A 26,069-nucleotide genomic window follows, 5' to 3' on the forward strand; every position below is an offset into this window, starting at 1 on the left:
ATGCAGTAATGACAATATGAATTAATGGAATAGACCAGAACAAAAGACACACTGAAATCTACTGAATAGAGTCAGGAAGTGCTCCCAGTAAAAATAGTCCTCGGGCACTGGCTTCAGTTGAAGGATGAGTATTTAAGGTAATTAAAATAGCCTCTACTCCTGATCCTGGTCTTTATCAGCTAGGAGATAGGAGAACAGATCAGTAATCACTCTGGATCTCAGTTTCCTTATCCATGCAGTGAAACAGAGGATTCACACAATCACTGAGATCTGTGATATGACTGTTATAAATCTACTATTAGAGAATATTCCAAAGGTTGTAGAATGAGGTGCTAAACTAGAATTATAATCCAGCTCTCTAGAATTGCCATATTTATGAAGGTCCTAAACTAATTTCTGTCTTGTTAATATTATACTAATGATATTATGAAAAAGTAATATTTTTCAGCATAATTTGGGCTCATGTGTATCTTTAACACTTTAGAAAGCAGCATTACATTTCTTAAAATCCAGGGTTCTTCATGAAATGCATATCTACTGCTCACTCTTCTCCAGCTTCTATGCTTCACAACTATATAAAGCACATTCCAGCTCTTCCCTGACACTTTTGCACTAGATATTCCTTCTGTCTAGAAACCTGTAGTCCAAATCTTTACAAATCTATCTCTTTCTTGTTTTTATGGTCTGAGGTCACAATAACTTTTCAGAAAGGCTTTTACTAACTACCTAATCTATTATATATAGATCCAACCTGGACTTTACTTCATTTCATTAAACAAAGTTATTCATGAAAGAATAAGGTTTAATGACATCACTCTTAATATGGATTACTGTTCATTTTTAAACCTGAAATTGAATATGTTCAATTGTACGTAAGATTACATTAAAGCCAAAAAATGAAGCTGTTAAAGAAATGGTATTGAATGTATTAAAACTTACTGTTCCTAAAATGTGTGAAATTTTTTCTTTGTTCTACATGCAAAATAACAACTGTGTCAAAACTATATTGAACAGCCATTATAAAACAAAAACAAAAAGCCAAAATAAGATGGTCAATTTCGTTTCCTAATTACTATTCTCTCCACCATATCTCATACTAATGACTATTCCCTTTTTCTTGTAAATTTCCTCCTTTGTTTCAAGATATTATTTTCCTGTCATTTCATTTTCCTTCTCCCTGCACTGCTGTTTCTTTTCCATCCTCCTTCCTCAACTCAGCTTCCTCTAACCACCCTTCCTTTACCACCATTGGTGCTCTCCCAAATTGTAGCCACTTACTTACTCCATTAAAATCTAATCTTGAGGTATATGAATCCACATATTCAAAAAACAACTCTGAGGGCTTTCTATGTGTCTGACACTATCACAAGCACTTTAATAAATACTCAATGAATTCTCATAAAACTCCATGAAATAAGAATTATTATTATTCCCATTTCAAAGGAAAGGAAACTGAGGCAGAGACAGATCTGGTAACTCACCCATGGTTGCTCAACTAACAAGTGGTAGAAAAGGGATTCCAACTTCGCATTACCACTCACCCAGATCTCCCAACCTGAAATGTGGCATGGGTTCTAAACAACTCCTTCTCACCTCCCATCAAAATTGGCACTAGGTTCTAGTGATTTTTTACACCCTCGGTATTTCTGTAATTCATTCTTCTTCTTTATTTCCAGTGCCTTAGTTGATTCCTTTACAAGTTCTCTCCTGAAACACCTTAGTATCTTCTCACATTTCACTGTGCCCCTTCAGGTATACTGCTTCTCCCTCCCTCCTCCATTGCCAGGAGTGATCTAAGACCAAATCTAATTATGTCACTTCCTTACCTAAAACTATTCAGGGACTACCCACTCATGGCCTTCAAAATAAAATCCAAACTCCTTAACATAATGTATAAGGCCAAGAAGCTTCACTGGCTACCACCATTCTATAAATCATACAACCCANGAGCAAACACATGGCAAATAAAAGAATGGACACACAAATGAAATACTTTATGCTTATCTCGAGTGCTTTATCAGATTAATGAGATAGCCACTGAACAAAGAATGAAATTGAGTCTGGGATTTATGATGCAGCTATAATCCTCTAAGCAAAGCTTTGATCTTAAACTTTCCTTCTATTTCTATAGCATTCTATCTTCCTACTCTACTAAAAGTCAGCTGATACCTTCTGCCATCACCAGTTGACTTAAAAGCAGGACCACCAAGAAATATAAATCCACAATGTTAGGACTTGTATCAAATGGCATCAGACAGCAGACATACTCTGGCAGTGCTCTGTGCCAATGTCCACATCTATTAAGTTTGTTTACTAACCAGTATTATTATCTATTTCATGTTGGGATTTCTTTAGGGTGTGGTAGAATTAGACAGATGGGTTGAAAGTCTTCCTTCAGGCATAATACACATAAAATTGGCAGATGGGTTCCAGTAATAAACCTTTAGGCCTGGAACACATGGCCAAAGCAGGAAGAAAAATAACACACCACTGTCTATTAATAGGTAAAAATATAGTTGGGAACAAACAAATTTTAAAATAAAATTTTAAATATATAAATCAAAATTGGAAAGTTTCCATGTACTTCCCTTCAAAGGTATAGACTTCAGATACTGTTTTTATTATAGTAATAAGTGAATTGAGAAACCTAAAAACAACTTCCAAAAAAAAAAAAAAAAGACCAATCTTAGCAATAGATGTCAAACTGAAATACATTTTCTAGTCAGAAGAACAAGGCTCAGTTTTATTAAGTATTTCTATCAGTTAGCTGGGTGGCTCAGTTGGATGAGCTTCCTACTGTTGATTTAAGCTCAGATCATGATCCCAGGGTTATGGGATCAAGCCCCGTGTTGGACTCTGTGCTGCACATGGAGCCTGCTTGAAATTCTCTCTTCCCATCTTTCTTCACCCATCCCCCACTTGTGCACACTCTTGTTCTCTAAAAAATAAAAAAATTTTAAAAATTAAGAATTAGAGTTCACAATATAGTCAGCAGGACCAACAACATGAAGCGTTGGACAGAGAAGGTAGTTCAATGTTTGGCAGTACTGATGAAAGGATGATATTTATCATGATAGCTGGAAGCGGATTGTGCTGAAGACCGTCTGTTGACACCTCCATTTCCAAACTCTGCCTTTCTTTCCTCTGCTCAGTGCCCCCAGGATACTGTTGATCTGCAGTTACTACTATATGGAGCTCTCCTGTATTCTGAGCTCCAGTTGGGTTTAGCCAACTGATAGCATAAGCAGGAATCAAGGGAGGAAAGAAAGTGAGATCAAGGGTTTTTTACCCATATGTCATACACTGTACTGAGTGAGTCCCAGACACACTAAAGGTCATGGCACTGTCTGCCAATCATCTCCATACATCCTCTACCATCTCTAATTCCAGCAATGACTTCTTTTTCTCACTCCTTTAGGACAAGGGGTAGTAAGGATGTTCTGCTGTTACTAGCTCTGGGGAATGCCCCATGCCATTTGGATTTCTGTGACTCTCTACTTAGTTAACATTTCCTCAAATAAGTCCAATTCAGTATGACATCTATTTTCTGCAAGGACACTGATAGATAAACTAACACATATCAAATACCTATTACATGACAAGAACATAGAAAAAACTGTTATGTTTAATGGTTTTAACATTTCTCCACAGAAGTTTCCATTTTGCCATATACTTTACTGCTGAATAAATGGATGTGTCCAGCGGGTAATTTGCTTAAGGTCAAACAGCAAGTAGGTAACCTACATGGATTTGACCACAAGCCACTTAACTTAGAGCCCATGCTGGTCACTGCTATACTCATTTGACTCTGTTCAGAGTAACTCAGGGTCTACCCAGGAAAAACTCTTTCCCTCTGGCTTCATACTCTCATAGGAACTGACCAAAGTTGTGTTTAAAGGCAATGTCAGGGAGTGAGGGATCTCATAACTCTAGATATGTGAAGTGAGTACAAATTTGTAAAATCTTTCTGAAAAGCAGTTTGACAACATATATCAAGGACCTTAAAACATAGACTTATGTGAAAAGAGAAGAACTACAAAAACAGCCATAGAACAGGTAACAAAATGACAATAAGTAAATACTTATCAATAATTACTGTGCATACAAATGGACAGTCAGGTCAAAAGACATATAGTGACAGAATAGGTAAAAGGCAAGACCCATGTATATGCTACCTACATGAGACTCATTTCAGACCTAAAGACACATGCAGATTGAAAGTGAAGGGACAGAAAAATGTTTATTATGCAAAAGGAGGTGAAACAAAAAAAGCCAAAGTACTAATATTTATATCAGACAAAATAGACTTTCAAATAAGACTATAACCAGAGACAGAGAAGGACACTACATGATCATAAAGGGAACAATCCAACAAGAAGATTTAACAATTTTAAATATTTATGCACCCAGCATGAGAGCATCCAAATACATAAAGCACCTATTAACAAACATAAAAGAAGTAATCAGTAATAATACAATAATAGTAGGGGACTTTTACACCCCATTTCCATCAATGGATTGATCATGCAAACAGAAAATCAACAAGGAAACAGTGGATTTGAATGGCACATTAAGCCAGAGGGATCTGATATATTTAGAATATTCCATCCTAAATCAGCAGAATACACTCTTTTCAAGTGCACATGGAATATTCTCCAGAACAGATCACATGTTAAGCCATAAATAAAGTCTCAACAAATTCAAAATGATTGAAGTCATACCATGCGTCTTCTCTAACCACAATGCAATAAAACTAGAAATCTACTACAGGAAAAAATCTGGAAAAAGTACAAATATATGGATATTAAATAACATTCTACTAAACAATGAGTGGGCAAATCAAGAAGTTAAAAAGGAAATCACATAATATATAGAGAAATGAAAATAAAAACACAATGGTCCAAAATAATTTGGGATGCAGCAAAAGCTATTCTAAAAGGAAAGTTGATAGCAATACAGGCCTACATCAAAAGCAAGAAAAATCTCAAATAAACCACAACTTATATTTAATAGGAGCTTAACAGAAGAACAAAACCCCAAACTAGTAGAAAAGAAATTATAAAGATAAAAGAAACAAAATCAAAACTAAAAAATTAATAGGACAAATCGGTGAAACTAGAAAATGATTTTTTGAAAAGATCAACACAATTCACAAACCTTTACCAGACTCTTCAAAAGAGAGAGAGAGAATACCAATAAACAAAATCAGAAGTGAAAGAGGAGAAATAACAGCCAACATCACAGACATGCAAAGTATAATGAGAATATTATGAAAAATGATATGCCAGCAAATTCAACACACTAGAATAGATCAATTTCTAGAAATATATAACCTCCCAAAACCAAATCAGGAAGAAATAGAAAATTTGAACAGATCAACTACCAGTAATGAAGTTGAATCGATTATCAAAAAAATTTAACAAACAAAAGTTCAGAAGCAGATGGTTTCACAGGTGAATTCCAGCAAACATGTTAAAAAGAGTTAATACCTATTCTTAAACAGTTCAAAAAAAAAAAAAAAGACAAAAGCTTCCAAATTCATTGTATGAGGCCAGCATTACCCTAATGCCAAAACCAGATAAAGGTACTACAGAAAAAGAGAACTATATTCCACTATCTCTGATGAACATAGATGTAACAATCTTCAAAAAATTAGCAACCTGAATCCAACAATACATTAAAAATATCATTAACTACAGTCAAGGGGGATTTATTCCTGGGATGCAAGAATGACTCAATATTTGCAAATCAATCATTACAATACATCATATCAACAAGCGAATGGATAAACATCAGATGATCATTTCAACAGAAGCAAAAAAAAAAAAAAAAAAAAAAAAAACAATAAAATTAAAACAAAACAAAAAAAAAAAAAAAAAAAAAAAGCATCTGACAAAGTACAACATCCCTTCATGATGAAAACTCTCAATAACATAGGTTTAGAGGAAACATGTATCAAGATAAAAAAGGTCATATAAGAAAAAAAAAACCATAGGTAGCATCATATTCAATGGTGAAAACCTGAGAGCTTTTCCCTGATGGTCAGAAACAATACAGGGATGTCCACTCTCACCACTTTTGTTAAACATAGTACTGAGAAGTCCTATTCACAGCAAATGGACAAAACAAAGAGAAAGAAAAAGGCACCCAAATTGGTAAGGAAGAAGTAAAAGTTTTACTATTTGCAGATATCATCATACTATATACAGAAAACCCTAAAGACTCCACTAAAAAACTACTAGAGCTAATAAATAAATTCAGTAACATCACAGGATACAATTTCAATATACAGAAATCCATTGTATTTCTTTACACTAATAATGAAGTAGGAGAAAGAGAAATTAAGAAAACAATTCCATTGGGGCACCTGGATGGCTCAGTCAGTTGAGCGTCTGACTCTGGCTCAGGTCATGATCTTGTAGATCAGGAGTTAGAGCCCTGCTGTCAGCCCAGAGCCTGCTTTGATCCTCTGTCCCTCTCTCTCTCTCTGTTCCTCCCCCTGTTCGTGCTCNTTTTAAAAAAGAAGAAAGAAAATAATCCTATTTATAATTGTATCAAAAACAATAAAATATTTAGGAATAAACTTTTTAAAAAAATTTTTAAATGTTTTATTTATTTTTGACAGAGAGAGAGAGAGTCAGCATGAGCAGGGGAAGGTCAGAGAGAGGGGGAGATACAGAATCCAAAAAAGACTCCAGGCTCTGAGCTGGTTGTCAGCACAGAGCCCAACACGGGGCTCAAACCCACAAACTGTGAGATCATGACCTAAGCTGAAGTCGGACGCTTAACCGACTGAGCCACCCAGGTGCCCCTATCTAGGAATAAACTTAATCAAGGAAGTGAAAGACCTGTACTCTAAAAACTATAAAAAATTGATGAAAGAAATTGAAGACAACACAAACAAGTGGAAAGATACTCCATGCTCATGGATCAGGAAAACAAATATTGTTAAAATGTCCTATAACCCAAAGCAATCTATAATCTATACATTTAATGGAATCCTTATCAAAATACCAACAGCATTTTTCATAGAACTAGAATAATCCTAAACTGTATGGAACCACAAAAGACCCTGAATAGCCAAAGTAACCTTGAAAAAGAACAAAACTGGAGGTATCACAATCCTAGATTTCAAGATATACTACAAAGCTGTAGTGATCAGAACAGTATGGTACTGGCACAAAAATAGACACATAGCTCAATGGAGCAGAAGAGAGAGCCCAGAAATAAACCCACAATTATATGGTCAATTTATCTTTGACAAAGAAGGCTAGATTATGCAATGGGAAAAAGACAATCTCTTCAACAAATGGTGTTGGAAAGAGGAGATAGCTACATGCAAAAGAATACTAGACCACTTTTCTACACCAGACACAAAAATAAACTCAACATGGATTAAGGACCTAAATGTGCAACCTGAAACCATAAAAATCCTAGGAGAGAGCACAGGCAGTAATTTCTCTGACATTGGCTATAGCAACATTTTTCTAGATAGGTCTCCTGTGGCAAGAGAAGCTAAACTATTGGGACCACATCAAAATTAAAAGCTTCTGTGTAACAAAGGAACCAGTCAATAAAACTAAAAGACAAGCTATTAAATGGGAGGAGATATTTACAAATGACATATCTAATAAAGGGTTAGTATCCAAAATCTAAAAACTTATAAAACTCAATTCCTCACCAAAATGAGTAATCCGATTATCAAATGGACAGAAGACACAAATAGACACTCTTCCAAAAAAGACCAACAGATTCTTAATTATAGAGAAAAAACTGATAGCTCCCAGTGGGTGGGGAGATGGAAAAATAGATGAAGGGGAGTAGCACTTATCATGATGAGCACTGAGTAGTGTGTAGAATTGTAGAATCACAAAAATCACTATATCTGAAACTATGTGAATCACATACACCTGAAACTAATGTAACACTGTATGTTAACTATACAGGAATTAAAATTTTTTAAAATGTTTTGTAACTAGACAAAGGTAATTGTTGCACAACACTGAATGTAGCAAATGCTCCTGAGTTTAACTTGATTAAAATTATGTTGGGTGAATTTTACACAATTCAAATAAAAACATGCACTTATCCTTAGGCCCATGAATTCTACTTACAAAAGTCTATCCTAAGGAAATAATCAGAGATATGAATAATTATTTAAGTTCTAAAATGTTGTATAGTAAGTTACTAGGAAAACATGAAATCTGAAATAACCTTGATATTCAACAATAGGAAAAAAGTTAACTAAACTATACATGTATCTTTACATGTATACATACATAGATATGGAATATGAAAATTATTAAAACCATGTCCTAGAAATAGAATGTGCTGGGGAACTTCTCACATTGTTAACAAAGAATCCAAAAGATTAGGGTGGCCTGGGTGGCTCAGTCGGCTAAGCATCTGACTTCAGCTCAGGTCATGATCTCACAGTTCGTGGGTTCGAGCCCCACATCAGGCTCTGTGCTGACAGCTAGCTCAGAGCCTGGAGCCTGTTTTGGATTCTGTGTCTCCCTCTCTCTCTGACCCTCCCCTGCTGGCTCGCTCTCTCTGAGAAATAAATAAAACATTAAAAAATAAAAGAATCCAAAAGATTATTACATTGTATACTGTTTTAAGTATGTGCATGTGTATGTGTATGCATCAGAAATAAAATAATTTTAAGACAAGAGTATAAAATATAACTGTTGTTATCTTTACATTTAGGAATATGAGTGATCAGTTCATTTCTGCTATGTAACTTCCTATTTCCTTTTCTCCATTTTCCAGTTTTGTATTGGAAAAATAAAATTTTAAAATATCAATAACTATGATTCAAAATATATCACTATAACTATGTGATCATAATAATAACAATGATTAAAATAACTATGACTTAACTTTGGTTAAAATAATAGGAACTGAAAGATCCAAAACAGAGAATATTCAAGAAAATGTGAATGAAGGGCTATCAAAGGGAAGGGAATTTGACACTCATCCTTTACCGATCAGATCAAAGAACCTGAACCAACAGATACTAGAGAAAGACAGACTGACTTAATAGAAGGAAAAGAATTCAAATAGGATTTTTAAAAATGAGAACCAGTTATTTTTAAATGTTTTGGTTTTTCTGTCATTGGAAGTATTTGAGAAATGGCTTGACCATAATTTTTGAGGAATCTTCACACAGTGATTTAAACTTTAGACAGGTAGTTAGACCTAGAAATCTCTTTCACCAGAGACTCTGGTTGGATGCTACCTAATAACAACATCTAAGTATTTCCTTTCCTCACCATCAGTGATTTGCTTCTTTGGGATAAGGTATTATTGTTCCTGGAAATTCTCTTTTAACTCCTTTGGTGGGGGGCAAAGCAGGTTGCCTTACAAAGCTCAAAAGTAGTTCCTTTGGGGACAGAGTACATGTATTTTCATCATTGTATGGCCTGCCACAGTGGGTGGACATGCAAGAATAATTGCATGTCCACCCAAAGTCACCTCTGTCTGTCTTGTCTAAAGCTTGCAAAGGAAACATTTTACTAGTAAATTTGCCCCTTGCCTTGGGCCTCCCCAAACTCCATTAAGCACCCAGCTAGATGATACCACCATTTCCCAAGGCCCTTCTCACAGAACTTAATTTCCATTATGCTTCCAATCCTTGTGCCCTGTACTCACCAACTTTCAGCTCCCCGCCTGCAATGACCATGCACGTCACATTCAGAACATTGCTTCTGTCCACAGGGAATTCTAGAGTCCCCATCACATAGAGGCCTTTGAGGAATGGAAGACTCACATCCACAAGGACGGTCCTGTCTGTGGAAGAAAAAGAAATCGCTCATAAGCATAACCAAAACAACAATAGCCTTCTCACCTCTGGTGGTTTACCCTAAGGTTCTCCAGGAAATGTAGGAGCTGCTTATGTTGCTACTCATGCCAGGCCCAGTGCAGCAACTGGAAGAACAAATCGTTTCCAAAGGACTATGTCTTAATAAAGAGACAGGAGTCTTAAAAAAAAAAAAATGTATGATTAAAAATTCTTCCATTTCCAAACAAACCAAGTGTTACGGCCAAAAGGAAATGTTTATGCCTCAAACAACTGCCCCAAGCCTACTTCAGTGCAAATGTACAGGAGAGTTCCCTACCCTTTGTGCCTTCCCTTCACTTTGACTAAAGTTTCAGGGAGGTAGAGAATCATAGATATGACCTTGTCTTCTGAAGTCAGACTATTTGCATGTGAATTCCAGCACTGCTAACTGTATGAACCAACACATTTACTTCTCTGTGCCTCAGTTATCTAATCTGTGAAATGGGAATGATAAAAATACCTGCTTCATTCATACGGTTCTTGCAAGGGTGAAATGAGATCATAGATCTAAACTGTTTCTACAGTACTAGTAAGTCATTCTCAATCTCCTGGTTCCACAATGTGAAGCAAAGGTCTGGTGTGTGCTCAAGAAATGCTGGGTATTTTCATTACCGGTACTGTTGTCGATTAACTTGGCATGCTTGTAGAGTTCATCTGATAACTTAAAACCATTGTTCTTCATCTCCCCTTTCATAAAGTTTCCATCCCCCTTCATAAGAAAGAATCATAGATTTTTGTCTGAAAGTAACAATAAGGCAATACATGAATAAAAACTCTCATTTAAAACAAGAAATATTTCATGTATGCCAAAGTATTAAGTGTTACTGAGGCTTAGCAGTAATTCAACACAAATTAAAGACCTCAAATAAATGTTTCTACTTAAATTTCAAGTATCATAATCACTGACACATGTAAAGTTTTTAAAGAATTTTGTTAACATAATTTCATGTCTCATTCCAGGAAACAATGTCCCTGCTGTTCTCGAGGACCTACTCCCCATCAAATTAAGTTCTCCTAGGTTGTCTTTTCTAGTCCCCACTTCACTAGCTATAAGACTGCACACCTTCCTGTGGCAGAGACTCTATGGTTGTAAACCAAGCGATTTCCCTTTTCCTCCTGGGTTCAGTTTTAGACTATCTTTTCTAGCCTCCTTTGCAGTTAGGTGAAGCCCATATGACCGAGCTGTAGTCAATAAAATGTAGGTACATTTGAAGTGTGACCTCTCTAGGCCTGGTTCATAAATTCTCTAGTACGCACTTTCTCCTTTCCCTTGTCTCTCAGATGGACAGTAGAACAATGGTTCTCAATGTATGGTTGTGGTCCCATTGCATCAGCCCCACTCACTCCCCCATCAGAATCAACCCAAGTTCTAGTTCTGCTAGTAAGAACTCCCAGTCTTCCCACTGGATCCACCACTCCTTCTATGGAAATCTGTCTCTGTTTTGCTATCCCATGATACCCTCTACATTCTGATATCAGAACACTAAAACACATTATTCTAATTACATCCAAGATTAGTGTCTACAAGGAGGGGACTACCACTGGGTTGCTCCTCAGTGTAATTATGTCTCTATTTCCCACTGTAATTTTCTTAGGGGAAAGGACCAGCCATTTTTAAAAAGCCCTAGTGACTATTGTGACATCAAAGATAAAGTTGTTGGGTGGCTCAGTTGGTTAAGAATCCGACTTTTGATTTAGGCTCAGGTCATAATCTCATGGTCATGAGATCAAGCCCCATGTAGGGATCAGCGCTGAGTATGGAGCCTGCTTAAGATTCTCTCCCTCTACCACTGCCCTTCCCATGCCTGTGCTCTCCCTCTCTCTCTCAAAAAAAAAAAAAATAATAATAAAAGATACAGTTGCTAAATAAAGGTTGCCCAGATCTACTGAGTTTAGTTCCCTACACACCATAAATTCAAGAATACATTGGTAACTGACACAAAATGAACAATCAGGCTAAGATGAAAATAAATATATATTCCAATTATATCTCACCTCTGGTACTTTAAAAACATTCAAACAAAAGTGAATATCTAGGGAATATATCTAGGGAATAGTCTAGGCTTAACACACATTTTGGGAGTTAGTGAGTTTAATATGATTTCAAAAGCAAGATGGAAAGTATTTCAAGCAAGCACCTTTAAAAAATAAAAGTTCTATGCCAATGGCCCTTATCTCTTCCAACCAATGGCCCAAACTACCAACATTTGGCTGCTAAATCCAATTTGCTTCAATAAATGTTTTCTCTCATCCAGAGAGTACTCACATGTACATAAGTATGATATTAGGCTTCTTTTTAACATACTTAGTTAAAATAGGACAATTTCACAGACTCTAAAACTTTCCTCTTGGTCTTTATCACATACTCTTCTTAGAAGAAATTTTCCCTTTTGATTGCCCTATCCACTCTAAATATACCAACAAATTCCACATGGATCACAGATAGCTTAATTGCAAGCTCCATGAAAACAGAGGCCACAGCTCTAATTATGATTTTCATTTGCTCAGGACCTTGAACAACAGATACTCAAAAATAACACCAAAGAACATACACACACCATGCATGTAAAATCTAACAGCTATTCAAGGAGAAGTACGGGATGAAGACAAGAGTAGAAACATTGCTCATATTTCACTTTGAAATTTCCTGGATCTGTCTAGTCACCTTTTCTTCTTTATTTTCCTTTCCCATGAGGTGTCAAATCTTGCTGAGTGGTAGGAATTCACAGATGAGTAAGACATGTTTCCCATCATCAGACAAGGACAGATAAACAAATAAGTACAATGCGATATACTTGAGATGATAATACAGTTGATCCTTAAGCAATATGAGTTTGAACTGCATGGGTCCATGGGTCCACTGTATTTGATAAACACAGTATGGTGTTAAATGTCCTTTATCTTCCTTATGATTTTCTAAATAGAATTTTCTTTTCTCTAGCTTACTTATTATTGTTAGACTACAGTAGATATTATAAGTAACATACAAAATATGTGTCAAATGACAATGTTATTGGTAAAACTTCTGGTCAACAGTAGGCTATTTGTAGTTACATTCTGGGGGGAGTTGAAAGTTATACACAGATTTGTGACTGCACATGATGGGGGATCAGTACCCAAACTCCCATGTTGTTCAAGGTCAACTGTATACTTTTTCACTAAATGGAGGTTGACCTCATCTTTACTCCCAACTACTTCAAAATGGAAAGTCAATCAATGTGCTTAATAAGAAAATTCTGTGAAGATGAAAGAAACATACGCCCTATAAATATTTGTATCAAGGATTTTTTTGTATCACAATTACAGAGACTACCACTATCATTACAAAAAACACAGACAAAAGAATTCATTCCAATCTAGTCTCCAGAGCAGATCAGCTGCAGGTCCAAATTTGACCAATCCTCAGCTATAATGACAGCGTGTAGTGGATTTTTATCTGTTCTGGGTGTGGAAAGTCAGGATCAAAATGCCCCTTTCTCTAAGTAGCTTCCTTTCCATGAAATTATTCAAATATTTCAGGAAAAAAATTACTAAGAAACATTTATACAAACCACTTAAAACATGAATGAGAGACCACCTCTAAATTAACTATGGCCCAATGCTTTTCATCTTGCCTTGCTTTGACCAGGCTTTTTCATCCTACTCTGTCGGTGACCAATCTATCCTACTTGAGAGAATGAGCATGGGCATATGGAGGGAACCATCTGGAATTTCTGTTGCTCGATGGGAGGCTGATGGGGGAACAGATCTGGAAAGAGACTCCAAAAAGAATTAATGAGTACCAGATGTAATTAAAGACTGCTTTTTTCCCCCAGAGGAGCTCAGGACCAGCCTTGGGGTGGTGCCTCTTGGTTCCAAATTACACCCCCATTCCACTCGTTCATCTATCAAGCACTAAACATCCCACCATCTTTATCTTGGCATCTTTTGCCAAGCACTGTTTTTTTTCCCACTTAAAGAATTGTATTTTGACAATTATAAGGGCAAAGCTTTAGAAATAATATCTAGAAATTTAATACTAAGGAAGAATCACCTGAACTTCCCCATATATCAAAAGCAACAATGCCAAAGAGGCTTTAGTCTTCTGAAAATGCACTAGCTACCCTTATGACCAGAAAGCCTGAGCCAAATCAAAAAGCTCTCTCCGACAGAGGGCTAGGGATTTTTTTTTTTTTGGTATCAGGACTAATCTGGTTACAAAGCATTCCATATCATTTCAACGCTAGATTTAAACTCATTTTTTTCTTTTTTCTTTTCTTTTCTTTTTTTCTTTTTGAAGCAAAGTCAGAGAATCAAGGTCACTATTGTGTAGCATTCCAAGGTCTGACACTTGTCTAAATCCTGTAGAAATGAGATCAAGGGCGAAGGGCACAGATCCTGGGAATAATGATGGGGTCACATTAACAGGCATGATTTAGGGCTGGCAGACCCACCGCTTGTATGCTACTCACTGTATTGGGCCCCATAACTTAGGTGCTGAAGACAGTTTCCATTACAGCCCTGTTATTGTCAGAAACATAGCCTACAACCAACTTTGGACACAGCTCAGACTTCTGAGGGAGAGTGATGGCATGCAAGGGCAGAGCAGGACACAGAAGGACTATTTGTGGGCTTGTTATGTTCCGGTACCTCCCATAATCAACAAGTAAACATAATTGTTTCTACATTCAACCTTAGCCACAATATCTCCCATAAATATATGAACCAATGGAAAAGTTATGTTTTAATGCCATGTAAAACAGTGATGGTTTTTTCTTTCCTTTGTTTGCTTAACTTTTGGTGAATCTAATGATTTATCCAATATTCTGTCTACACAATTTGTGAGAATGGCTGGTACATCCAAAAAAAAAAAGTACTCCTGAAACAATGGAAATTCTCGTACACACGTAGTTCAGAGATGAAAGGTTACCGTAATTGAAAATTAGTGTCAAGTAGACTAATTTACAGAGATGATGGTATTCGTTTATCAATTCACTCTCTTGTAGAAAAAAACAGGAAAAGAAGTGCTAGAAGGGAAGGTTGCATTCTTTCTGGAACTCAATTCTTTTCAAAGAGCTGCTCACTTTATAGCTTGCCTTTTTTTTTAATCAAATCCACACAGGTGGTTTCTTTATTCTACTCTTGCCTCTCATTTTTTTTTCAAACTGATCTTTAAAAAAAAAGAGGCAGAAGAGGCAGTTTTCAAAGTGCCCAGAGGCACATGATTCAAGACTGAAAGCCAGCTTCCCTAACACCTTGAAGAAAAACCATCTGCCTGCCTATGTGTGGGGGAGAAGGAGGGAGCTTGAAGGAAGGGCAGCTTTAACTTTGGAAAATAAATACCCAACCCACTCCCCACTCTCTCTGTGTCTTTCTCAATCACATACAGACATGCATAACTCTCATAGTAGAATCAACATTTTAAATTATGATATTTTAATTGATCAATAAAATGTTTAACATACAATGTTTATCTCTTCCTCTAGTCTATACCATCTGTTCTTCAAAAATATTTGAATCTATTTAATAGGAAGGTCTTTAAGCAAAATTACCAACTGTATCAGATCAATCCTCTGAATCCCAAATTGTCAAAGGAAAGTACCAGAAGGTGCTGCTGTTATCATAAAAATAGAAAAGAATCTGTGCCTTCCCTCATTCCAGGCTTTCTTTGTTTTATTTTTTTAATCCTGAGATGGCTCTTGTGCTACTGTTCTCTCCATTAGACCTCAAAGAATTCAGAGTGACCCAACTGGTGTTGCCTTTTAAGAAAAAAACTGAATATTTTAAAAAATGATATATAATCAACATACAAAAAGCTGTACATATTTAATGTATACAGGTTAATGAGTTTAGAGATAAGTATATGTCCATGTAACCATCATTATAAATCTACCCCGCTTTTTCAAAAGTTTCCTCCCATCCTTATTTATTATATAGTATTATTACTATTATTATTTCATGATAAGAATGCTTAGCCTAAGATCTAGCCTCACAGCAAACTTCCATGTATAGAACAGTATGGTTTCCTATGGGCACTCTGATGTACAGAAGAGCTCTAGGATCTATTCACCTTACATAACCGAGCTTCATGTTCTTTGTCTACTACCTCCCCATATCCTCCTCCTCCTAGCCCCTAGCAACCACTCGATTAAAAAGATGGTGGAGGGGCACTTGGGTGGCTCAGTTGGTTAAGCCTCCAACTTCAGCTCAAGTCATAGTCTCACGGTTCATGAGTTCGAGCCCTGCGTTGGGCTCTGTGCTGACAGCTCAGAGCCTGGAGCTTGCTTCGGATTCTGTGTCTCCCCCTCTCTGCCCCTCCCCTGCTTGCACTTTGTCTCTCTCTCTCAAAAATAAAATAAACATTGAAAAAAATTTTTAAAAATATGGCTGAGTGGCATCTCATATGTGGAGTTTAAGAAACTAGACAAATGATCATGGGGGGAAAAAGAGAAAGGAAAACCAAGAAGCTGAGGGGAGGTGAGTAGGTGAATGGGTGAAATAGGTGATAGGGATGAAGTCGTGCACTTGTGATGAGCACTGGCTGTGTATGGAATTGTTGAACCACTCATTTGTACACATGAAACAAATATGACACGGTATGTTACTAACTGGAATTTAAATAAAAAACTTTTTAATAAAAAATTTTTTTAAAATTTAAGTGGGCAAAGGAAATGAATAAACATTTATTTAAAGAAAACATACAAATCAGCAACAATTTATATAAAGGGTGCTCAGCATCACTAATCATCAGGGAAGTGAAATCAGAACCACTGGAGATATCATCTCATAACTGTTAGTAGGACTGCTATTAAAACAACAACAACAACAACAAAAAAAAAAACAACCCAAAAAACAAGTACTGACAAGGAATTAAAAGGGTACCTCTGTACACTGTTGGTGGGAACATAAATTGGTGCAGCCACTACAGAAAACAGAAAGGAGGTTCCTCAAATAATTAAAAATAGAACTACCCTATGATCCAGCAATCCCCACTTCTGGGTATAACCCAAAGGAAATGACAGCAGGATCTCAGAGAGCTATCTGAATTCCCATGTTCCTTGGTGTTGCCATTGAAGACAGGGTCCATGGTGCTCTGATTGCTTAGACATCTTGAGACTCAAAAAGAAAACCTAGACCTCGTAATCTCCAGAACATGTAAAAGTGAAAAGTATTCATTTTGTTAAATATGAGGTCTGACATTAAACTACAGTTTGGCTTCATCCACATAATTTTATTACCTCTATAGATCATTGATGAATCTGTACTAATCATAATTTTAGGGACAAAATCCCTCTTCAATCCTTGTAGTGAAGGATATTTACATATATGGAAAGACATGAATTGGTAGTTCTCAGGTGATGGACATATTACATTTTCTACTTGTTAATGTCAAAGACAAAGGAAGCACAGAACTTATTTAAATGTCTCCTTAAGAAAAATAATGAGACAGACTTTTAGTTAACAAATATATTTCCACACTTTAACCCTGGAGGAAAAAATATACATCTATAAAATAAATGATTCATTCCTGAAAGAAGCTGTTCAGACCTAGGCCCAAGTAGCAAACATTCGATTCAATGGGTTTATTTCCTCCATCAAATATTTTCTTATTTGAAAATAAATCTACTCTTTAGGGCTCTGTGTGATCTGAGAGAAGGCAGTATGTCCAGAAAACAGTGAGATTTTAATTTTTTAAGTTATTTTTTCTCAAGCTTTCAATTATTTCTTCTAACTATGAAAAAAAAATCCTAAAACATTATTAAATTAAAAAAAAAGATGTTTGTATCTATTTGTTTTAAAAAATTATATCTATTATTTCGTAAGTATATAATCAGTGTTTAAGAGAAAGCTTAGAATATAGTACCTGATTAGTAAATATTGACTAAATAACCTCTCATCTATATTTTAATATGTTGTGTCATAAGTTATCATTTTTGGACAAACTAGTCTATATTTTATTTTCTAAACTGATAAAATATTTATATTCTATGTAAATATAACAATTACTTCTGTACAGACTTTCACTATTCTCATTATTTTGATATTTTCCATGGTTACATTTTTTGGAAATTCTCAAAGCCTTTAAGAATTTTTTAAATGAATTCCAATAAATTATATTTATTTAATGCAAACAGTTCTTGCATGGCTTTCCAAAATAAGTTAATTTCCCCTTAAATTCAAATCCTGTCCCAGAGACCATGAAGTTTCCTAAACTTTTATTCACAATTCTGAATATTTCAACAATAATATCCAGAGTTTACAATTTCTGCCAAAATTCCCAATGCTTTAAAATATATCCATGCTGCCTGGCAAAGATACTGAAATCCCCATATTTAGAGTTAATCCTGGTTTTTTTTTTTAAGATTTCGTTTATTTCTGAGAGAGAGAGAGAGAGACAGCGTGAGCAGAGGAAGGGCAGAGAGGGAAGACACAGAATCTGAAACAGACTCCAGGCTCTGAGCTGTCAGCACAGAGCCCGATCCGGGGCTCGAACCCATGAACCGTGAGATCATGACCTGAGGCAAAGTCGGACGCTTAACCAACTGAGTCACCCAGGTGCCCCAATCCTGTTTTTAATCTAGAGTATCTAGAAGTCCCCAAGAGAAGAATGATATATTTTTAAAAAGGCATTATTACTGACTGATAAGTGTATTCATTCATTCATTCATTCATTTCATTTAGCAAATATTATCAAGTTCCCTTGTCAGATACTGACATGTGCCTAAGAAACAAATATAAATAAAAGAAGGGTCTCACTCCACAGAGAGGACTGTGTTGCAGAATAAGAAGCCGGAGGCACCTGTAAGAATGTCCTGAAGGAAAGGAGCAGAGCAGCAAGGAACTGAAAGCAGTTACAGTCCCAGGTCGGAAAGCCACCGGGACTGCTCGTTCTCTCCAAAAGGACATCATACGGACACTAGGCCAGGGATCAGAATGTTTTGTCTGGTGCCAGATGTACTCGTGACCTAGTATGGAATACACTGCAGATGCGTGACCTGTCAAGATGCTGAATACTACGTTGTATGCGCTTGCTGCTATCAGACAAATAGCAAATAAGAGAGGCTTGAGCCAGAAGCCCAATACTTTGCCTCCTGGAGAGTCAGAGCTTCCTGCTTAATTCTCTCATCACCGCTCCTTTGGGATCGGTCTCTCTCTCTGAGTGAATATTTTTATGAGATTGATCAGATGAGTGTTTGGTGGAAGGAAGACCTATCTGAATCTTTTTCAGTATTTGCTTCTGATACCCACCGAAACAATCATGGCGAGGACCAGGAAATGTTTCAAAGAAGGAAGACTGTATCTGTTTCTCTCTTCCTTTAGCTCCCATCCATCCCTGAGAACTCACTGCCCTCAATTGCTCATAACTCCCCAATCACCAGAATTCCACTCACGCCCCCATCTACCTACACTGCACACATAACCAGGGTTGAAGTGATTCTACAGGTTCAGTCTCTTCTCAACTATGCCCCCATTTTCTCCAGGTTCCGTTCACCAATACCTGACTAATAAAGAATTAGTATAGGACAAATACACTGGCTTATTCATCTATGACTCTGCCCAAAAAGCAGTCTGGTACAATGGAAAGCTCACCAAATTAGAATTCATACAGACCAAAGTTGGAATCCCAAAGAAGCCCTTCCTCGAAAAAAGTAGCTTACCTTCTCTGATTTTCTGTTCCTTAAGTGCAAAATAAGATCAATAATACTTTATGGAAGTGATAGTAAGGATTAGGTGAAGTACCACATATACAAGTAGAAGAGTGCTTTCGAATATAACAAGTATAAAATTATTAGCTATCACCTGTTTTGTATTTCCAATATATATTACTGAATATCCATTCTATACTGGTCTCTCTGCTGTTTGCTGAGCCAGAAGCACAATCCTTACTTTCTTGAAACTTAAAATATTTATTTAAGTCTAGAGAGGGCAAGATGGCGGAGAAGTAAGGAGCTCCGTACTTGCACTCGCGCCCATACATCACACAGAAAAGATCTGNAAAAAAAAGAAAAAAATATTTATTTAAATGTTTGTTTATTTGTTTGTTTGTTTGTTTTGAGAGAGGGAGAGAGTGTATATGAGTCCGAGAGGAGCAGAGAGAGAGGGAGAGAGAGAATCTCAAAGAGACTACACGCTCAGCAGAGAGCCCAATGTGGGGCTTAATCTCACTACTGTGAGATCATGATCTGAGCCAAAATCAAGAGTCAGCTGCGTAAGTGAGTGAGCCACCCAGGCACCTTTATAACTTAAAATACTTTAGAGAAAATTGACATTTATCCATAACCCCACAAATACATGGCATAAACTGTGCTAAGTGGTAAGAAGGAAAATGAATGATGTTATGGGAAATTAATAGTATATATGAAAGCGAGAGACCGGAAAGAGCCTCATATGTCCTACAAACTGAAAAGCAGCAGCAGTGCTTGTAGAATCGGAGGAGAACAATGAGGGGAGGGGCTGGAAAAGTAGGTGAGGAAGGAGATCAAGCAGGGCTTTGGAGGCTCTGTAACAAACTGGAGACTTTATCCTAGGAATACCATTAAGCCAGGAAAGGTTAGTAAGCAGGGAGATTACATAAGCAATTTATAATTTAAAAAGAGTAAATGAGGGCGAGAGCAGCAGGAAGGGTACAAGGGATTCTAGGGGTTCACCCAAGAGGTGATAATGCAGTGATTAAGGTGGTGAAAGGAGAGATCAGAAAAACAGACAGATTTGAAAAATAGTTTGGAACAGAATATACGAGATTGGTTAAAGTGTCAAGAATCACTCAGGAGCAATGGATAATGGAAGAGATGACAAGTACTGAAATAGGAAAAGCTGGAAGGGGAGCAAGTTGGCAGCTGGGAATGGTGGCCATGGGGATCGAAGAGGATATATATAGAGGACTCTCTCTGGGTTGTTCTGGTGTGAGATACCTAGTTACCTGTAAGTCATCCCAGTAGAGATCTCAAGTTGAAAGCTGAACATATGAGTCTGATGCGTGGATAAAACAAAAGATTTACTGGCTTCCAATGTTGTCTATAGGTTGATGACTATCAAATTTATGTTCTCAGGAATCACCAAGGGAGTAAAGACAGCATGAGAGAATATTCAGTATCTGGGATTCAATGAGGGCTGAAGGGAATCATTTTAATCATGTAGATATATAAAAAGATGCACGTATGCTGCAAGAAAGTATCTTGAAGAAGGGAAATCCTGCAGATAGGAAGAGAAGAGAGACAACTGAGGTACCTGAAAAGCAAGACTGGCTTTTCAAGATAGGACGCAGAGAACATCAGGTGACACTGACCTGTGAGAGAAGGTAAAGCACTTTCTCTAATAGAGGAAAGATAGGACCACATGCAATCTATATGCACTCACCTCCTTTCAAGAGGAAACTGAGGGTTGGGACAAAGCATAAAAATTTAATACCCTGGGGAAAGTGTGAAGCTAGAACACACCTTCAGCTTCCCTCTAAATCATACAATATAAACATCAAAACCCCACCTGCTGACAACCAGTCGGGGATGACCTCTATTACAAAACCTGGTGTGAAATAAACCTGTATATGGGGACACTGGGCGTAGTATTTCCCTAAGAAATTATATTAGCTTAGCAACATCTGAAGGGGATTCTTTTTAAAGTAACTGATGAGAATTAATGCATAAAGATGAGTGTTGTAGAAACACATGAGATTATTAATGTTAATAACATATATGTGTATATATCCATATATCAAACCAAACATATATTTGAACTAGGAGGTCTTTTTAGCCATCTGTCTCTTCTCAAAAAGACACTAGTTTCATACTATAATATGGATAAACCTTGATAACATTATACAAAGTGTAAAAAGCCTCTGTATAATTTCATTTATATGAAATTCCAGAATTGGTAAATCTATAGAGACAGAAAGTAAATTAGTGGTTGCTTGGGGCTGGGGGAGGGGGGTGGGCGGTGGATAGAGGGGTTAGGGAGTGATTGCTAAGGGATATGGGTTTGTTTGTGTTTTTTTGCTGGGTAATGAAAACGTTCTAAAACTGATTACAGTGATGATTGCACAACTCTATATACCAAAGCTACTGAATTGTACACTTTAAATGGATGAATTATATGGAANGGTTGCTTGGGGCTGGGGGAGGGGGGTGGGCGGTGGATAGAGGGGTTAGGGAGTGATTGCTAAGGGATATGGGTTTGTTTTTTTTTTTTTGCTGGGTAATGAAAACGTTCTAAAACTGATTACAGTGATGATTGCACAACTCTATATACCAAAGCTACTGAATTGTACACTTTAAATGGATGAATTATATGGAACGTGAATTATGCTTCAATAAACCTCTTAAAAATGAAGTGGTACTTAATGTATTAATACAGAGCAATTGTCAAATTATATATTTTAAAGCAAGGTGTATCATAGTTTGTAATATGCTATCATTTATGTAAAGAAAATGGTTAAAGAAAGGTGATTTAAGTTTTTTTTGTTATATGCAGCACAAACTATCTCTGGAAGGATAATCAAGGGCTTAGTAATACTGTTGTATTTAGGAAATGAAGCTAAATGGAAGACAGACAGAGATGAAGGGAGAATTTCCAATGAGTATTTTTCTGTGTTTTTTTAAAATTTTGAACAATGTGAAAGCATTATTTTTAAACAGTTTTGAAATTGTACCTGAAATTAAAAATAAACGTTATTTTTTATTTGATATACGCAAAATTGTACTGGTGTGTATGTGTGTGTGTGTGTGTGTGTGTGTGAGAGAGAGAGAGAGAGAGAGAGAGAGTCTTTTCTTCTTTTATTCTTTCCTGGCTTACAATTTTTATCCTCTGCTAGCAATGCCTTGAGAAAGAGAGTTAGCTCTCCAGTCTCTTCTTACCTGACTCTTTTTTTTTTTTTTTTTACTTTCTTTTTNTTCTATTTCTCGTGGCCCTTAGTTTGGTATCTAGTGCTCCTTTTCCCATTTATGTCCATCTTTGCCATTTTTACACTTGGATAATTCTGAAATGCTTCCTGCTACTTAGTATCTGTGAATCCAGGAAAATTTTGACTCTACCATTGGGATTGAAGTTTGGTCCAATGTCTTAACTGGTTCTGATTTCAGGTTTTGCTTGCCAAATCAATATTTAGACAAAACCAAACTCCAGCACCTTGCATAGATTACACTGCCCTCCAGAAAGATCTCCATATTGCATTTTTACTCACTCATAGTCCCTGGAGACAACTTCATAAAACAATGATTCATGGGTAGGTAAACAAGGAATTGTAAATATAAATAGAGAACTATAAAAGAGATACTAAATAATCAGTAATCAATTTAATAATCCCAAGAATACCCAAAGACACAAAATACAGCAAATAGAAGGGTCTAGTTTAAGCATATTCTAGATACTTTAGGAACTATATGCATGAAAGCAAAAACAATTAGATGTATGGTATTTTTTTAAATTACCAGCAATAAAAAATTTAGTGAATTATAATTAATATACAATGTTGTACCATCAAATTTTTAATTGGTAGATTGAATAGTAAAATGGACAGTGTTAGAAATTTGAGATGCAAAATCAAGCTCAAAGATTCTCCCAAAAACAAAAAGAGTAAAAAGAAAATATTAGAGGGAAGTTTATAAAACATACCAATGTACCCTAAAGTTCTAATACCTATCTACTTATGCATTTCAAAAGGAAAATCAAGCAAAATATCAGGGAGAGAGCCATTAAGAACATAATTTATCATGGTCAAAAAAAAATATATCCTGATAATAAGAGTCCAGTGAATAAGATAAAATCCTTAAAGTTTTCCAAAGATTAAAACAAATTTCTGACAAAAAATAAAAACTAAATGGATTTCAGTCCTGTGTGTCAGAAAATAGAATCATCAAAGTTCTTCAGTTGCTCTATGAATGAATTGCTAGAAGATATATGTCAGCAAATAAAAAATCCAGAAAAGAGGAAGACATGGGTTAAAAAAAAAACTGGTATGCATAAAATCAAGTAAAATTTACAGATGTTTACATATCTGTTATATAATGTTAATAACATAACAGTTTTAACTAAATCCTCATCTATAAAGTATGGATACTAATCATACATATCTGATAAGGTTATTATGAAGATAAGAATGTCAGTGTGTAAAGCACATACATATCAAAGAACAAATACTCGGTAAATGCTAACTTGTACAATCAAGAATTTGTGCTAATCTGGGGGCCAAAAAAGGATATCTAATTTTTTTTAATTAACATTTTCCTCATTAGTAGTGAGGTTCAGAATTTTTTTTCATGATTTTGGCCATTTTGTTCATTTCTCTGTGACTGTCATTAGCATTTTTCTTCATTCAGAAAAAAATACAGGGTTTCTTTGTATATTGTAGATAATAATGTGTATTGTCATATACTGTGTACTGCAAGTAGTTTGTCCTCATAGCTTGAGTTTTAGTTTTGTTAATAATTTCTTTGACCATAGGGAATTTCCTTTGGAATATCAAAGGTTATTTACTACCTGCATTTAAAAACATATTGCACATCAAATAACCAAAATAAAAAAAAAAAGAGAAAGTAAAGAAAGGAAAAGAAAAGAATCAGAGAAAAGATAGTCTACTGAAGACTAGCCTATGCTTTTATACAGAATAAACCTCCTGGAAATTGATCTTTTCAGTAGTTCCTGATAGAGAATTTTTAAATTCTTATGTAACCAAATTTTTCCATCTTTTCTTTTCCTGCTCCTATATTTTGTTATGTTCAGTAAGGCCTTCCACAGAATATATATAAGAACATAAAAAATAATCTGTAATATTTCCTTTCAATCCTTTATATTTAATATAAGGCTTTCTAGTTTAGCTGGCATGATATGGCTTAATAATAGTACCGAATTTTTTTCACATATAGGTAGATAACTTTTCTAACACTGATTGCTGAAATGTAGTGTTTCCCCACAGTTTTGAAAAGCCATTCTAAACCACCAAGTAAATTCTCATCTATCGATGGATCTGTTTCTAGATGCTATCTTGTTTCATTCACTTTAATCTCTGTTTCTTATGTGGTATTCTTAACTCAGTCCCACACCACTCTGATTGCTGAACTTTATCCAGAATAAGCCTCCACAAATTAACCTCCTCTTAAAAAATTCGTGCCTACTAACCATGAGAGACTCTTGAATGCTGACAAAAACTGAGGACTGATGGATGTGGGGGGGAGGAGGGGATGGGCATGGAGGAGGACACTTGTGGGGATGAGCACTGAGTGTTATTTGGAAACTAATTTAACAATAAACTATTTGTAAAAAAAAAAAAAATCGTGCCTACTGTTGTCTATTTGCTTCATCTTAAAAATATTATCATCACCTTCTCACATTCTAGTTTTATAAACTAGCTACAATTCTAACTGGGACTACTCAAACTTACAGTCTCGTGGAGAAGGGAATCTTTGCAATACTGTGTTTTTCTGTACCGGTACTTCATTCCTTTNATAACATATGTTGATTTTTGTCCAACTGCAAATATAATAGCCATTTAATAAAATTTGGAATGTAATAAATAAAAATTTAAAACTAAAAAAAAAATGCTATTTCTCATTGCATGCTGTTAGCTTCAGTCCTTTCGCCTACCTCTCCTGTTTAATAGAGTCTCCCTGGAATCTCTTGTATTTTTCTGGAAAAAAAAAAACCCAATGATGTGGGTTTACCAACAATTATTTTCCTCTTTCTAATTGTTATTCCCTTTATTATATTTTATCTTATTCTACTGCATTGCCGAGCACTTCCAATAATAGGAATGATGGCAGGCATTCATGTTTTGCTCCTGACTCTAATTGGACGCAGTTAACCTTTCAAGGTTATTTAAGATATTTCCTGTGGACTTCTTGTAAATATTTTATATCAAGTTAAGGGAAATCCTTCCATGTATAACCTAATCATTGTTGTTGTTTAGCAGTTATTGAAATTGATCAAATGCTTTCTCTTTTATAGACTGATCAGCCTTTGGGGTAAAATCCTCTTGATGCTCCTACAAAATCCTTTTGATACTATGATGCTACCATTTTTCCTTCAGGTAGGAAGCACATAAGTTTGACACGTGTTGATTATTAGCTTTTGTCTTTAGCCAAGGCTACAAATAGCTCTATGCCACATTCAAGAGGGAGCCTACATATATAGAAGGAAAAATATAAGAATATGGAATACCCTCAAAAATCTTGCTGGAATGAGATGCTTAGATTTTAGATTTATTTGCTTTAAATCTTATATGAAATAACATGGAGAAATTTTTCTCTCTGTGTTC

The 26,069-nt window shown here is 35.9% G+C and overlaps 1 protein-coding gene across 1 annotated transcript in view; it reads right to left on the bottom strand.

Annotated features, from left to right (window-relative positions):
• Nucleotides 1-26,069, bottom strand: part of PKHD1 (PKHD1 ciliary IPT domain containing fibrocystin/polyductin) — a 487,578-nt gene that overhangs the window by 161,789 nt on the left and 299,720 nt on the right. The window contains exon 52 of the mRNA XM_077752866.1: nt 9,655-9,792. Within this exon, the coding sequence (XP_077608992.1) occupies nt 9,655-9,792 (138 nt within the window). The remainder of the gene's footprint in view (nt 1-9,654; nt 9,793-26,069) is intronic.

Source organism: Crocuta crocuta, unplaced genomic scaffold (assembly GCF_008692635.1).
Source record: "Crocuta crocuta isolate KB4526 unplaced genomic scaffold, BGI_CrCroc_1.0 scaffold291, whole genome shotgun sequence".
Classification (NCBI taxonomy): Eukaryota; Metazoa; Chordata; class Mammalia; order Carnivora; family Hyaenidae; genus Crocuta; species Crocuta crocuta.